The sequence below is a fragment of the Stegodyphus dumicola genome, chromosome 5 (genome assembly GCF_044657685.1).
Source record: "Stegodyphus dumicola isolate Sdum_Otavi_A_Nest chromosome 5, ASM4465768v1".
NCBI lineage: Eukaryota > Metazoa > Arthropoda > Arachnida > Araneae > Eresidae > Stegodyphus > Stegodyphus dumicola.
This window is the reverse complement of record NC_140772.1, coordinates 136,818,529-136,835,747: the sequence shown is the minus strand read 5'-3', so window position 1 is coordinate 136,835,747 and position 17,219 is coordinate 136,818,529. Positions and strand designations below refer to the sequence as shown.

At 31.8% G+C, this 17,219-nt stretch overlaps 1 protein-coding gene across 4 annotated transcripts in view; it reads right to left on the bottom strand.

The window, feature by feature from the left end:
* The window catches only part of Alg1 (ALG1, chitobiosyldiphosphodolichol beta-mannosyltransferase), a 102,977-nt gene that overhangs the window by 71,558 nt on the left and 14,200 nt on the right, over positions 1-17,219 (bottom strand). For all 4 annotated transcript variants that reach the window (XR_004758269.2, XM_035359992.2, XM_035359989.2 and 1 more), the window contains exons 5-6: positions 16,704-16,852; positions 6,674-6,763 (exon numbers count right to left, since the gene is read on the bottom strand). Coding sequence is in view for 3 of the 4 variants with exons in the window: in XM_035359992.2 (XP_035215883.2) it covers positions 6,674-6,763; positions 16,704-16,852 (239 nt within the window). In the remaining variant the exon portion in view is untranslated. The remainder of the gene's footprint in view (positions 1-6,673; positions 6,764-16,703; positions 16,853-17,219) is intronic.

Sequence of the window (17,219 nt, the reverse complement as noted above, 5' to 3'; positions counted from 1 at the left end):
GCTGCAAGTTTTGCGAATGTCGAAGATCCTGCAGCAACTGCATTTTTTATTACTTTTTCATTTTTCATAATAATGCAGACTATTGCTTCATTCAAATTAAAACTTTTTCCAATGTGAGATGCCTTTTCTCCTTTTAAATGACAGTCCAAAATTTGTACCTTTATTTCTAAAGAAAGGAATTTCCTCTTAAACATTGTTTTTAATCTTTATCAGAGATGTTTTGAGACTGAAACTTAATGTCTTAAAGATGAAAAAGTTATTCTTTAACCTTTTGACGCGCGGTGGTCGCGCCCTGAAACCACCAATTTTCGAATTTTTTTCTCCTTTTCCTTCCGAAATTTTTGAGTGAAAATCAATTGACTACTGATTTTTTACCTCTAAATAACACAAAATGACTGCAGAATCATACATGTTTTAGGTCTTAATACTGCCTTTTAAAATTCGTTTTCAATGAGACAAAATAACTTCCTTTTATTAATATAAACAACATTAAATTTCAAAAGCTATTCATTGCACATCATGATTTCTATCCTAAACAACAAAAAATAGCAATAATTAAACTGCATATATAAAACAAAACCCTCTATATGTATGGCATTTGCTTTGTGGTTTCAGGGTGCGACCCCTGCACCACTCTGGTGGCTCGGTGGTCGCGTCGCGCTTTGAAACCACTGCTCTTCACAATGACCTTTGCTTGCTTCTCAAATAGGAATGTTTATTTTTACCCGGATATAGATAAGGGGTTTTGAAACCACAGAGTTATTTTATTACTAAACAATACATGCACCTGCCCAGTAAAAAGGTCTTTCTTTTCCAGAAACTTTTCTCTCACCACAACACACTTGCTCCCCAAGCTAATATTGTGATTTTATAAATTATTTCCTGTGGTTTAAATTTAATGTAAATATACTTTGCTGTAATTAAAAATAGAAATCGCGTAAAGTTTTATTTAAATTTAAAATATTTTCTGAATTTTTTGGGACAAAATATGAATAAAATAAGTATAATTTGGAAACGAATGATCCGTACCAAAGCCAAAAAGACCAAGCACTCCCCCATTAACATAAAAAACGACAAAATTCACGTGCCAGATGAAAAGAAACTAAATAACGCTGGACATATACCAGTGAAATTTACATCCAACAATCAGTGTACATTTTGTAGCACAAGGAAGAAACCTCATAGAAAAAGATACATGTGCAAAACGTGCAATGTGGGTCTATGCATGTACCAAAAAGACAAAATATGCTTTGAACAGTGTCACAAAAAATATTTGTTCTTTAAAAATTAAAAAAATTTAAAAAAAAAACTACCGAGTCTTTTTTTTTAATCCTTATTTTACTGATGAATTTTATCCTTATTTATTTTATCCCTGTAGCCAAACTTCCTTATTATGTAAGTATTTATACTTTCACTGCTATAGAAAAATTACATAAATGTTTATTTTTTAATTTTTTCTGACGATTTACTTTGTAAAATAATGTAAAAAAAATATATATATTATGCAATTCCTACATGCACTTTTCTTTTAATTCGTAAATTTCGCCCTTTATTGGCGAATGGAGCACGAAGTCATTATTATTGGTCAACGCGCACGGAGAAAGGTAATTTTTTTTTTTTTCCCTACTAGCTAGGTAAGTTTTAAAGTCCTAGACGCGCGGTGGTTTCACAGTGCGACCACCACCCACAAAACAATGGGCAAGAGTAGATTTTTTAAAATTTATATATTATTTGTCTCTAGGATCATAATATTCAATTTCTAGAGCTTTTAGTTAAAAAAATTATAAAAATAATATCGCACGCGTCAAAGGGTTAACACACCTTGGCAAGACGCAGGCTGCCGACCAACAACGTGAGACACTTTTGCTTTTAAGCCAAGGAGATGAAGATTCGAATTTCGGAAGCTGAACGTGAAGGTTGTACGTTTTAAAGCACTTACTGTGACCCCAAGTTGTTCACCTTCTGCGATAGTGAGGTTTCTTCATTGTTATCTAGTGACCGTGCTCTCTTGAGAATGGGTACTGTTTCTGTTGTGCAAATGTGCTTTGAAGGTATGGATGGAAGCGATTTTCCTCTGTTACCAGTTAAGAATTCAACGGTCGCCCTCCACCAATGGCTCGTCTCCTTGAGAATATCTGTTCCTATGGGTACCGGATCTTGGAAAACAACTGGCAGAACTTACGAAACCAGGATTCTTATGTGTTAAATGACTATATGGGTGCTTTGCTCTTCCTGCGAAGTTCATTAAATTTCTTCGAATTGCTTGGGCAATTTTTTTATCGTGTTAGAGAGAAACCGTGTTGTAGGAGGGTTGTCACAGTTTATGAATCGTGCTATAGCGAAACCGTGCTATTGGATGGCGTGTTGTAGGAGGGCTACCTGTAGCTGTATTGCCTATTGAAATTTAGTAAATTGTATATTATGTAAATCAGTTATTATTATTAATTATATATTTAAATTTATTTTTTCAATAATTTTGTATTCTTGTGTACAAGTTTCGATTTTTTGTTTACTTATTAATATTTTTCTGTACATATTGTATACTTGTTTACACGAATAACCAAAACTTTAATGTTAGTATATCATAATTAAACTTTCAAGTTCTTGCATGTGAACATGGCAAGGCCAGGCCAGGTGGGATGTTGGCGCATTTTTACGCCAACGAATCTCGCCAAATAATCTCCTCCTATGATTGAGGCAGTAGAGTTAAGAAAAAGAAATCCAGCTGGTCTGATGTGAGCAATTACTTGTAACCAAAGCTCACAATTAAATTGTATTTTGCTTCACTGTAAATATTTGCATATGATGTTTTACTTAATAAAATGATTAAAAAACGAAGCAGTGAAGCTGGTCCGTCAATAAAAATAACCTTTAGGGAATTTCCAATAGAATTAAATTTGCATCTATTTTAGCTGCTTAATATCGTGTTTGCTTCTTTTCTTGTTGCTGTCTTAGATTTAACGATTTTCATTATTCTTCTGCTATGAAAGTATGCACAATGTACTCTCACAAATTTTAAATAAGTGATGATCTACAGTCTAGGAATTCATTTCACATGAATATCTACGAGGAAAAATAATTTTTATTCCTGAAAAATTTAGATGACAAAAGGACTTCAGGAACAAATTAAATTTGTGAACTGAGGTTTCATTCTGCTTAAAATTAATGCAATCTAACTAAATGTTTCACAAAGCAGTTTTACAAAAAGGATCGCAATGTTCCCTCTAATTTTTTCACTGACTGCAGAAGTACAAAAGTATATGGGAAGAAAAATGTTCAAAATGTATGTAAAAGTGTACAAGTGGGGTCTTCTGCATGTGTTTGAAATCAAATTTTTGTCAAAGGTTGATTTCAAAAATTTTTTTGACCCTCTAAATTTTACTTTTTTTGTGTGAAATTTGGATTTTTGCCATTTTTAAATGCAATTCTTTTATAAAATGAAATAAAAAAAATGGTGAACAAGCCCACTGTGCACAGATTACACAAACAGCTGTGCAACTTTCAAAAAATTAGTGCACGACCACACACCCAGGCAGCTTAGAGGTAACTTTGGTGGCTAGTAATGCACTTCTAATAAAAGCAAAACATTTTATGCTTGCACTTTATAAACTGCATGCACTTTCAATCATTTACAAAAATTTATCTATAACTATCTTCATATTTCTTTGAAGAGAAATGAGAGAAGCATAGAAATTAAATTTAAAAAAAAAAGTAAATTATTCGTGGGTACTAAGTACAGTCAAAAGTCGTTAATCCGGACTCGTCGGGAGTTCGGCGATTCCGGATTATCGATTTTTCCGGATTATAGATCATCAGTTTAAATCTCGTAAGATGGCATGCAGAAATTCTAAAATTAAAAATATGAAACCGTAATTTATGAAATAAAGAACAATTATGATCTAAACGGTATCAAAATTTACAAAAAAAAAAAAAAAAAAAGCTTAATATTTATTCGTTTACTTTATTAAACATTTCTCTCAATGTAAGTTGTTTAAGTTGCTTAATTTTATGTGATAATACTTTCTCTTTAATTCTATAAAAAGACATAATTTCTTGTTCAGTTACAAAGTTCCGCTGTTCAAGTCTCGTTAATTGCTGTGCCGAGAATACCGACTAACTTGTCAATCGAAATTTTTTCGTTTTCACTAACCTCTCTGTCACATCCTTCATGTCTTTATCCATTTTTTGCAGTAATTCCACTTTTTGTTTGTTGGACATCGAAACATACTTTCGTTTTGTAGATCCTTTGGAAGTTCCAGCATTGGAAATTCTATTTGACATAATCGAAAGTTCAAGTTTACTTTTATAAAATTGCTCTTACAGTCTGCAAAAAATAATAAGCGGGATCCAATTTGAAGATTAAGGAACAACGCAATCATTAACATTAACTGAAATAGATAATTAGATAATTTTAGCTTACACCTTTTCGCCTGCGCGTTATACATTAAATGCGCAGGCGAAAACGTATTCTGCACTTGCACAAACGCATATGTGCAGTAGTCAAGGTCTTACGCGCACGCGCAAAACGCCTGTGCGCGTGTGCCAACGCGGCGCATGCGCAGAAAGTTTTTAGCTTTGAGATCCGGATTATGGGTGTCCGAATTAACGACTTTTGACTGTATTTGCAAATTTGGCAAAATTAAAAAAGCAAATAATTCATAATATGTTTATAGCAATAGAACTTATGACAACTGTTAAAATTTCACCTCATATATTTATGTCTTTCTTTGTGGATATTATATATTATTTTGACTACTGGAATAAATATGAATTAAAAAATAGAAATAAAAACAGATCTTTAGTTAAATGTTCATTATTTGTAATCTGCTTCATTATCAGCTATACAGCAACACAATGTCCCAAGAAATAGATTACGACCAAATGACATGAACAATCTACATTAAACACCAAATTTCTCCAAAACTCAATTATTAATTTTTTAAACATATATATCAATCAGTTGTTTTCTACATAATACACACTAATGATCAATATTTATTATACATTTTACAAATAATTTTTGCACAGGAAGCTTCAGAAAAGTAATTACAATGTACAGTCACAAATGGTTACATTACAATGCACTGTCGCACATGTCGCATAAACACAACAATGCTTTTTCATGTTTGACATCAACAGAAGCTGAATGATTTCTTTCTTACCCAATCTTGCAGTACAGAGCAGGGTTTCTTAAACTGTAGGTCGCGACACCTAATGGGGTCACGGGACCTGCAGCAGAGGGCACCAAAAATTTTAGCAGTTTTGATATTTCTTATTATAATAATTTTACAATTGCCAAATATTTTTACACAATTTATCTGAAAATAGATAAAGATAAGACAATACAGACAAAGAAAAAGTTTCGACGCATTCTTTTTATAATATAAACGTTCATTTTCCTTGCTTTGCACATGATGCTCTCATTTCGTCTGTTACTTATTTAAAATTTTCACGTTGCTCTATGTCTAAAATTAGAAATTAAAGTTAATGCCTAAAACTGCAATAGTATATCACAGTACAAGTAAAAAAATTGACAGTTTCACTAACGTGTGTGTCGGATTTGCGCAACACTTATTTGGTCCCACAAAATTTTTTTACGGGGTCCTGGGTGTTGCGAAAAAATCTCAGTGATAAAAAGGGGTTGCGACTGAAAAAAGTTCAGAAACCCTGGTATAAAGAATACTATTAGATTTAATTCTGTTGTTTATGAATACTGGTAGGAAAGAACAAATGATTAATGCTACTTATATTTGGTACTGATATGATGATGACAGCGAAAGGAATTGTACTCAGTTTCTCAAGAAACCAGTGTCATCATAGACAAGGGTGTTTATGTATTATTCTGTCGACCAAGAAATTTAGCTATCCCAAGTAATGAAAATTAGTGGAGATTCTGCTCCGATCATTTCTGTAGAATTCTGAAGGAACTTATACTTCTTTATCTAATAATCACTCAGTATTTGACACGTTTTGTTTCTGCACTTTATAAAAGGGCTTTCGATGATTTCTACTACTATTTTGTTTGATTTTACCAGAATAGTTTACCAATGTTAGATTTTACCAATTTTACCAGAAGCTCTGTTTGGAAAGTTATCAGTAAACACTTCCAGCAGGTAATCCTTCCAATCTTCCATTGTTTTGTCAGCCACATTCAGGACCAAAAACATGTCCATAAATACACTTTTTTTATGGTAAGATCCCACAAACAATACACATACTTTATTGAAGGCTATATACACTTCACACATACTTTATTGAAGGCAGGTCCAAAATTTAATCACTTTTCTCAAAATTTATGGGGAAATATACAACAATAACAGTTACTTTATACCCTTGTTCACAAAAACAAGAGATGGCTTATCAAGAATCAGCCGTTCTCACATCAAATGAAAGTGCATATGTGTTGTTAGCCACATTTGCCCATAATTGATGCTAGATCACACTGCCTGGTAAAAGTTTCAGGGTTGATGGGATAACAGTTAAGTACCCAGACAAGCCATAGTTATAAAAATTTGTAAATATAAATACTAACAACTATAAAATAAAGAATTACATTATTCAATAATTCCATTTACAATACTGCGTGTATTTAGGAATGTCAGTTACAAAACATGTCTTCTGAATATTTGAAAGATGCATTAAAAACAATATTTGGTAAACAAAAAATAATTACCGCACATTCCAATTTTGCATCAAATCTTCCTTCATGGCTTTGGTCACACATATACTTCGGCATGCTTTAAGGCTGAAATATCTCTCACACCTGTTAATAATAACAAAATTCTTTTAAACACATTTTTTTTAAACTTTTAGCTATATAAAGATTCTTCTAGACATAATTCTACTTAATTTAAATGCATTTATAAATTATATGAAAAGTATATATATGTATATAATTACAAATATATGTATATGTATATAATTACAAAATTGTTTCATAAGAATAAATTGAATTTAATTAAAAAATTAAATTTACATACAAATTTAATTAAATATTCTTTGCGCTATTGCTGCAAGGAATGAAATTTAAATTTAAACAAATTTAAATTTAATTTTTAACAAATACGTATAAAAGTAAAAAAGCAAATTTAAATCCTAAAAAAGGAAAAAAAATAAATAAATAATTTTAAAAAAAATGTGCAAACATATAAAAGATTTAATACTCAAACTAATCTACAATATCATTTAATTCTGAATTTAAATGATATTGTAGATTAGTTCGAGTATTAAATCTTTTATATGTTTGCACATTTTTTTAAAAATTATTTTGGTTTTTTTTTTTTCCTTTTTTTAGGATTTAAATTTGCTTTTTCACTTTTATACGTGTTTGTTAAAAATTAAATTTAAATTTGTTTAAATTTATATAATTACAAATATATGTATATAATTACAAAATCAAAGATATTATAAGCAATGGTTCTTAATCCTCTTCATACCCAAAGTTTCTAAGAAGCATTTAGCTTGTAATTATAGCCCCTATAAAAGTAATACCCCATTTGGAGGTATAAAAAATTATTTCATATTAATATGGTGGCTCATTGCATAAGGATGAAAGTCATTTATTGCAACTTTCAAAATACCCTTTCATAACCCTTATGTTGCAGATACTCTACGAGGAAAGCCTCTTCCATAAATAACTTTATATCCACACAAAATCTATGACAGAAAAATAAGCATGAAGAATTTTTCAAGGTTTGAGAGTGTTAAACTCTGAAAAAAATCTTTTTTACATTTTAATCAATGTTGATTTATCTACCACATATAAATGAAATCACTTTCAAGAATTTCAAAGGGAAGTTCATTCATGCTGACTTACTGTCACAAATGTCTCATTAAGTAGCACTGTGAATAGGTTAGGCACAAATATATTAATTCATAGTTTCCAAGCTGATGGTCAATAGAACCTTCTGTCAATTACAAAATACTGTACAATTTTTTATAAGATATTTAAAATGGAAATTTATGAGTTTTATTTTATTCAATATTGAATCCTAAAATGCAGTTCCAGTTATAAAGATTTCCAGAATGAAGTAAAGAATTTCATAAAAACAGTTTTCAGAACACAGAAAGGGAAGTATCTGCAAATATTAACTAACTTTTTATGTGGTCCTTGCAGATCAAGGAGTTTAATCAGAAAAGCTCCTTAACAAATTAAATATAAAAAATTCCAAATCTTCACATACAAAAATTTGTGAAGATATCTGAATATAAAGTTATTGATTCAGATTATTTTTTAGTGCCCAAATGAAGTCATTTTGAGCAGATTTAAGTCACATTTAAAAAGGAACTAGTAATCAAAAGTTATTTAGTTGGTGATTAATGGTAGTGTTTCCCCATCAAACTACTTTTTGATAAAGCCTGTACAATCTAGCATGCAAAGCCTTAGAATATTTTGTACTTAACTTGTTAAGCATAATGAATATTTTACTAACTGGACCTTTTGCTGTATAAAAACCCTTAACAATAATAAGTTGCATTTAACTGCCATATAAGCTCCATTTTTTAAATGTTGATCATCTCATTCTAGAACAAGTTTAGCAGTCTGATTTGGTGACTTAATTCCAGGCATAAGTTAAAGAAGCCAATATACTGAAAGGTCAACTTTGATTCCACAAATATTTTAACTCCAGATCTGTGAACTGCATATTGTGCTGAAAATTAAAAATGTTTTCATCCTCTGAACCTTTCGGAATTTGAAATATTACATACTATTCTATAGTATGTTCATAAAAGAATGTCCAATTAAACATTTTAATAGTATCAACTGTAAGCATTATTGTGTTGGTTCAAGGTCACAATAAAAGAATGATAATAAAAGAGTAAATAAAGAATAACAGTTTTAGATAGGCACATGTGTGAGGACTGCTTTGTTGTTTTCTTGCTGGCAGTGAGTGCCCTCTAAGCAAAATGGCGACTCCTAATTGTAAAGTGTTATGTATTCTGAAATTTGCTAAGATTGAATCTTCATTTCAACATAAGTTTTGTTCAAACTTTAATTGTGCCCCCCCCATGTGACAAAAACATCTACCAATGGTATAGGCAATTCATAATGACTGGAAGTGTTTGTAAAGGGAAAAGCACAGGATGGCCAAAAGTAGAATGCAGAGGACTGACTGTAGAGGATATGGACTATGTCAGAACATCTTACTTTTGTAGTCCAAAGAAATCTGTTGGAAATCGAGTCTTGAACTTCAGTTACCAAAGACAACAGTTTGGAGGGGTTTTAAGAAAACGTTTACACATGTTTCCATACCAGTTACTTTTGGTATATGCTTTAAAGTCAGATGACTATGGTATACATTTTAATTTTGCAAGTGAAGTGTTAGGGTGGGAAGATAATTTTCTTGATCATGGGATGTTCAGTGGCAAGTTCTTTGGGGCTTTATAAAAGATCGTGTCTATATTCCACTGCTACCTAATGCTTTGCAAGAGTTGACACACAGAAGTGAAGAAGCTATTGCTTTTATTACTCCAGACTTGTTAACCAAAGTGTGGAAAGAATTGGACTATAGGTTGGATGTGAGCTATATAACTAAAGGTGTACATATCAAACATATGTGAGAAAAACTAGGTTAGTTTGCCTTCAATTTGATGCATGATTTGTTGTAAACAGACTAAATTAAACTTTAAACTTGGGACATTCTTTTATGGACATCCTGTAATATCTGTATTAACTCTTTCCGGTCGGGCGTTCCATATATGTATTCCCTATGAATTTTCTCTCACAGCCGCGCACCCCACCCATGCATCACTAGAGAACTAACGCAAGGGACAGGCGATGATACATGCATTTAAAGCTGAAACATGTTTTAAAGACGACTAGATGGCATCCCGTGTCCATTACTTTTGAACTGAATATAGTTTTAGGATCCTGACCTTCAGTAAGATCACATTCTGCATAAGTTCGATGTCAGCTATTACAGGGAAGGAGGCAAAGCGTTATGTAAACAAACAGAGCTGGTCTCTTTAACTCGTTATGTGATATAAATATTCAAATCTTTTTTTTTTTTTTTTTTTTTTTTTGCTGAGGGTTACTGTGTGCAGTTTGCCTTCATCTCTTATATTTTAGGTACTTCCCTTTTTATTTTGAAAAGCCTTAACTTCAGTTTATTATGGTGAGAAAGCAGATCACAGCTTTATCAGAAGAAGAATATACTCACATGTTAAATAAGTCAATTAGTGGCATGGATGAGAATGATGATTAATTATCTAAAGAGTTACAGAGCGATATTTCTAGTGATTTTCACAGGGTTGCCACTCAAACAGGAGAATGAAATTCCCTGACTTTTCCAGGTTTTCCAGGTGTGTTTCAAGAAAATTCCAGTCTATCCGCGTAATGTACGTTGGCTGTGCTAAGAGGTAAATTAATTATGGTATTACTTGTATTGTGTAGCAAACTCACTTAATTATTCAATAAATCCCAGAGGACATTTATTCTTAATTATTCTTGGTATACTTTGTTTGATAATTTTGTTTAGTTTTCCACTTAAGAAACTTAATAAAATTTAAGATATATATATTGGATAACAAATGTATGTTTTATTTAATTATTACTCATGATCATCACCAGTTCAACACGAGGCTAATCCGGTCCTTATAAATCACAACGCAATGCTAAATAGTTAGGTTAGATTTTAGGTAAATTTAATTTGCGTGAGGTATGTTCTTAAAACCTTAACACTTGAAAACACAAATATAATAGTTGTTGTTTTCTCCACTGAAGATTGAGATTAGAATCTTCCCAATCTGGAATAAAATAAGGCTTTTTTTGCAGGCATTCTGCAGGTAAACGGAAGAAAAAAATCTATTTTAATAAAGTGAGGTATTTTATATTTATTTCGTAGCATACATAAGGAAAAAATATGTGCATTAAATTTCGTGATGGTATGTCATCATACTGCTATAATTAATTTCAGGATTATGCCAGAGAAAATTTCCTGAAATTTGGAAATATTATTTACTAATAATAAATAAATTTAGAGGGAAGAAGCAACATTAAATTATATGAATAACATAAAAATAATTACTTAAAAATTGAATTAGAATAATCATCTATATTTTAGCGAATATAGTTATATTACATGGCTAGCCTAGATGACTGATTACTATTTTTTTTATTTTACTGCAAAATGGCAAGGTATTTATTAAAAAGAAAAAAAAAAAAAAAAGGGTTAAAAAAGATTTTGCGGTAAAATTCTAGTATACGGTAAGGCTTTGGCACGATTTTGAAAATTGTCGCCAAGACCAAAATGACCCGTTTACGGCGCATCAAGATGTCGCCAAATCCCATTATTATTCTAACCAAAGAACGTCTATGTAAAGAAGAAAAGGTTCCATACAAGTAAAATGCTATTACGCCGCTAGAATGCGGAGGGAAAATTTGCCAAGGGATTTGGCGACGGAACCTGGCGGTCAGAATTTCCCTCTCCGCGATGTGTACAGGAAATTGAGAAACGTGTTAAGAAGAAACGCTCTTTGACAAAAAGAAAACTACGAAAATCCGTTTTTAAATTATTGCGAAAAATCCAAGAAGAAACGTTTTATCAAAGGACGTTTCTTCTTGGATTTTTCGCAATAATTTTAAAAACGGATTTTCGTAGTTTTTTTTTTTTTTTTTTTTTTTTTTTTTTTTTCTCTGAAAATAACTAATCCATGAATTAATTTACTTGCGCCAAAAAATATTTTCTTTTCCTTTAGAGTTTAACCACTTGCGCTAAGACTAAACTTCACGGTTGCGGTGCCGTGCGCTACAATATAACAAGCGGTAAAGTGTCTCATTTACGCCGCTCCGCATCTGCGAGTGCAATCCAGAGCTGTAACTCGAGAAATAAACAATCTCGTTGTTAGGCGACATGTGCACCACGTTATTTTCATTTTTGCGATAAATGCTTATCGACGTGGTGTTCACGTCGCTCGCGGTTCGAGACAAAAGCATCTTGACGTGCGTGGCACGTCTTTTTAGCGCAAGTGGTTAAAGAAATTTTAAGCGATATTCATTTTATGAACTCTTGATAACGTGACCTTCAAACTTCGACACCGGTTTCGAGCTTTGGTTACAGATATATCAGACATGCACAGCTGTTTCCCTCTATGATGGAACGGAGCCACAGCCACGTCTGTTGAAGAGAGGTTTTCCTTCTTTACAATACATATTCGTTGATTCTAACCTCCATAGTACCATATACTAGGATTAAACCCATTTTGTTTTATACGAGAACAGGTACTTTCTTTAGTTCATGCACTGCACATGCGATTCTCGAGAATACTGGAAAACAAAAGTTGCGGGAAAGTTGCTTTGCCTTTCTAAAAGACAAATCAAATTGGAGCTGCGAAAATTGGCTCTATGCCAGCTACCCGAATGACACTCACGTGATACATAATTCGCCAAAAAAGTTACCTCTTCCGACGTCGGCGCAAAAATCGCTTTTTTTGGCGGGATCGTTGTATGAACTTCCCTGACTTTTCCAGATTTTGACAAAAATACTTAAATTCCCTGACTTTTCCCTGAATATTTTGGTCAATTTTCGAATTCCCTGACTTTTCCCGGTTTTCCAGGTAGCGTGGCAACCCTGTTTTCATACAGACATTTTATCAGAGACTGAGCTCAATGAATGTCAGCCTTCTACTTCCCATGAAAGATTTTGTTACTGCTTCTTGTAAATAGTCTTTCTTGCATTTTTTTTAATTAATTTTAAAGCTTATCAATATATTTTGTCAATTAAAGCTTCAGAATAATTTGAAGAGTGCTTCTAAAAATTATTTCTCAAAAATTTGTTTTACATATTTTCATGTACAGTAAAGGAAAAAGATTGTTAAATGCTCATTTTAATGTATATGATAGCTTAAGTAAATTGTGAGATTTTTTATTATTATTTATTTGTTTTCCCCCTCTACAATAAGACTTAGCAATGAAAAATCCTCATCTCATTGGAAAATTCATTTTGACTCCCATTCGTTCCGATGGAACTTTGTCTTGAAAGGGTTAAGATCCTAAAATCAAATTATATACAAATAAACTGGATCATTGATTCCATTCACAGCATAAAGAAATTCTGCATAAAATAAAATTTAATAACTAATCTTTTTTAAGAAGCAACTTTAAAATTACGGTTATGACACATAGCACAAAAGACAACAAGTAATGAACTAAATTAGATTATTTATCTATATTATGAATGCTAAATAAATCTAAAATTACAAGTATTTTAACAATATCTTCATACAAAAATAACTCTAGAATTATTCCTCTAGAAACTAAAAGTATATACACAAAATAATTCTTTCTATGTATACTTTTAGTTTTGGCACTGTGAGCATTACTTCATATATTGCTAAAACTAAAAGTAGATAAAAGGAATGGGTAATACAGTACAAAGTCCGTAATCCGGATGTCCATTATCCGGAATGATCTATAATCCGGACCTCAAAGCCACAAACCACAAACTTACGCATGCGCATAAAGCCAGTAAAGCATTTCCACATGTCCGCTTCCGATAGTGAAGAAAATGGCAGAGAGCTTATTGAAAACGCAAAAATTTCGATTGACAAATTAGTCGGTATTCTCGACACAGCAATTACAGGATTTGAACAGTGGAACTTTGTAACTGAACAAGAAATTATGTCCGTTTATAGAAGAAAGAATTAAAGAGAAAGTATTAGTACAAAAAGCGAAGCAACTTAAACAACTTACATTGAAAGAAATGTTTACTAAAGTAAACAAATAAATATTATGCTTTTTTTTTTTTTTTTTTTTTTTTTTTTTTTTTTTTAAATTTTGACACCCTTTAGATCATAATTGCTCTTTATTTCATAAATTATGGTTTCATATTTTTAATTGTATAATTTCTGTATGCCATCTTCCCAGATTTAAATTGATGATCTATAATCCGGAATCGCCGAAGTCCCAACGAGTCCGGATTACGGACTTTGTACTGTATTAAATTCTTTGTTATTTTAAGAATTTCAGCTATCTACATTCATAAATTAAAAAGATTTTAAAGCAAAAATTTTAACTTCATTTTGCACATGTGAAATTAACATCCTCATTACTATTAAATAATGTACTTATTTACAAAAGCACAAATATTCATCAAACACATAATTAAATTTTATAATTTCTACATGCCATCTTACTAGATTGAAACTGATGATCTAATATCTGGTAAAATCCCAAATCTAGGATCACCAAAGTGCCGATGAGTCCGGGATCTCAGGCTTTGGGTACTGTATGTATATATATACATACAGTGGCTCCCAAAAGTTTTCGTACACTTATGATTTTCATTGAAATAGGGCTCTATCCACTAATTAAAAGTAAACTTTCTGAATGAGATTTTAATAGTAAGATCTATAATCTATTCGTAACAAAATTACATGAAATATTTTTAAAACATAGCGAAACTTTATTTTTAAGAAATTAATAATAAAAAAAAGAGAAACATTTTATCTCAAAAAAATCTTTGTATACTTTCTTTACTATATAATATACTATATACTTTTTTTACTATATAAATATATATTTATCTTATACTATATACTTTTTTTACTATATAAAATCTTTGTATCCAAAAAAAATCTTGACATATTAGTAAATATTTTCATTTATCGTTAAGTTAATATTTAGTAGGATATCCTTTAGCATCCACAACAGCTTTTAAACGTCTGGGAATAGATTTTACTAGTTTTTTTTTTTTTTTTAAATTTCTCTATTAATGTTCATCCATTCTTCCATCATGAGTGTTTTGAGTGTGCTTTTCGTTTTGATGTCGTGTTTTCGTACTCTAACCTCCAGTTCTTTCCAAATGTGTTCTATGGGTTAAAATCTGGCGACTGAAGTGGGGTTTTCAAAACCTGTGGACAATTATAGAGGCACCAAAGGCAAACGTTGGGAGCTGTATGGATCACTTTCTGTTTTTCTCACTAACAAAAGATGTCTCTGAGAATTCGTCAAACAGTTGCAGGTGAAATTGAAGTAGATTGCATTAAATTCTGCAGAAACTTTTACAGCACTCAAATGCGGGTTTTCACAAATTTTATAATAATAAATCTCTCATCATGTTTAGTTAACTTCATGTTCTCAACATGTTTAGTTAACCGGTCAACCTTTTCTTACCTTGTTTCAATCCAATTTTCTTCTTTAAAGCGTTTTATCACATACTGCACTGTAGAATGGGATAAATTAACTAATTTAGCGATATTTCGAATTGATTTACCAGTACTATGGTGAAAAATTATAAATTTTCGAACGCTGTTTGTAATTTTTTTGCGACTGCAACCCATTTTTCAATAATAAATAGAATATTATGAAGTAAACAATAAAAAATTAAAGCAAACGATTTTTTAAATGCCACTACAATGCAAAAATTTAAAAAATCGGCAAACGATAATTCTAATTTTGATTTTATCCAAAAATATTTCAGTGTACGAAGACTTTTGTGAGATAAAATGTTTGTCATTTCTTGATTATTAATTTCTTAAAAAAAAGTTTTGCTATATTTTAAAAATATTCCATGTAATTTTGTTACGAATAGATTATAGATCTTATTACTAAAATCTCATTCAGAATGTTTACTTTTAATTAATGGATAGAGCTCTATTTCAATGAAAAATCATAAGTGTACGAACACTTTTGGGAGCCACTGTATGTGTGTGTGTGCTTTCACAATTCTCCTATTCTATAAGGGCGAGTCAAATGAAAGTGAGCCTATGCGAATATATGACAAACAGAGTACTTTATTTAAAGGTAGTCTCCACGAACATTGAGACATTTATCCCATTGACAAATGAGCCGGGTGATCCCCGTCTCATAAAACTCCTTGGGCTGTCGATTCAAAAAGTCTGTAACCGACTCGTTCACGGCGGCGTTCGACACGAATCTGGTACCCTTGAGATATTTTTTGTTTCCCGAAAATGTGAAAGTCGCATGGTGACGAATCTGGGCTGTATGGAGGATGTTGCAGCGTGTCCCACTTGAACTTTGCCAGTTGTGTCTTAACCACATCAGCGACGTGGGGACGAGCATTGTCGTGTAGCAAGATCACACCATTCGTCAATCTTCCAGGTCGTTTGTTCTTGATTGCAACACGCAGCCGATCCAGCATTGCACAATATCGCGAACTATTGATAGTCTCTCCACGTTTAGCAAATTCAATCAGTAATGGCCCCTGACGATCGAAAAAAAAAGTCAATAGCACCTTTCCCGAGGAAATGACAGCCTTTGCTTTCTTCGGGGGTGGTGAATTCAACAGTGGCCAATGCGATGCAATGTTCACCGTACACAGCAGTCATACAGCGACTAATTTCATGTTGGGAAACACCTTCAGCTGTCAAAAACCTGACCACACCACGCTGTTCCTCTTTTGCAGCGTCCATTATGTCACGCTACCGTCTTCAACTCCGTGTAAAAGCACCTTAAAGAACTTTAACCTCACACTTTCGCACCACTTTCGTAAATGAAGGCTGTCTCTGTGCTACGCGCATGCGCCGCAGATGATGGACCAAACCATTCTTGCTGAGGAGGGGTTGGCTCATTTTTATTTGACTCGCCCTAATATAATGATTATCCTTTATATGTAAAAAAATGCAAGCAAATTTTAATGTATAATGATTTGCATGTTTTAATTCGTATAACTAACATTTACATTTTAAAATATCTATAAACTTATGAAGTTAATATAGCATGAAGCAATTTCTTAGATACTTACCATTTTGCAATTTTGACTAGGAAGCTTTCTTTTCCAGCAGAAAGTCCTAATATTGTATAACCATAATTATGAAAATCTATGACAAGACAACAATTTCTAAGCCAACAAACAAAACAAATAACAGGTAGAGTTGGTACAGCAGGTGGATTCTAGAATAAAATGGAGAGTACAGAAATATGCAAATCATGTTTATAAATCAATATTTAAGATTTATCCAATACATTTGATTTAGTAAGATTAAATACCTGTTTCAAAGTATATCTATTAACAGTAATAAAAGATGAATAAAAATAAGTAAGATCGAATCAGATTTATTACACTTTTGGGTGGTAATTTTTTTATCTTTTAACCAAAATTTCTTTTGATAACTAAGTGCCATTAAACTAAAATAGATTCACTATACTTAATAAAGGCATGATTATCTAGCAATCTGTGCTTTTACTTCGGAATGTTTTCAATAGATGAGACTGACCTCTTGAGTAATTTGAACTAACTGTTTATTGGCTGCAAAGATGC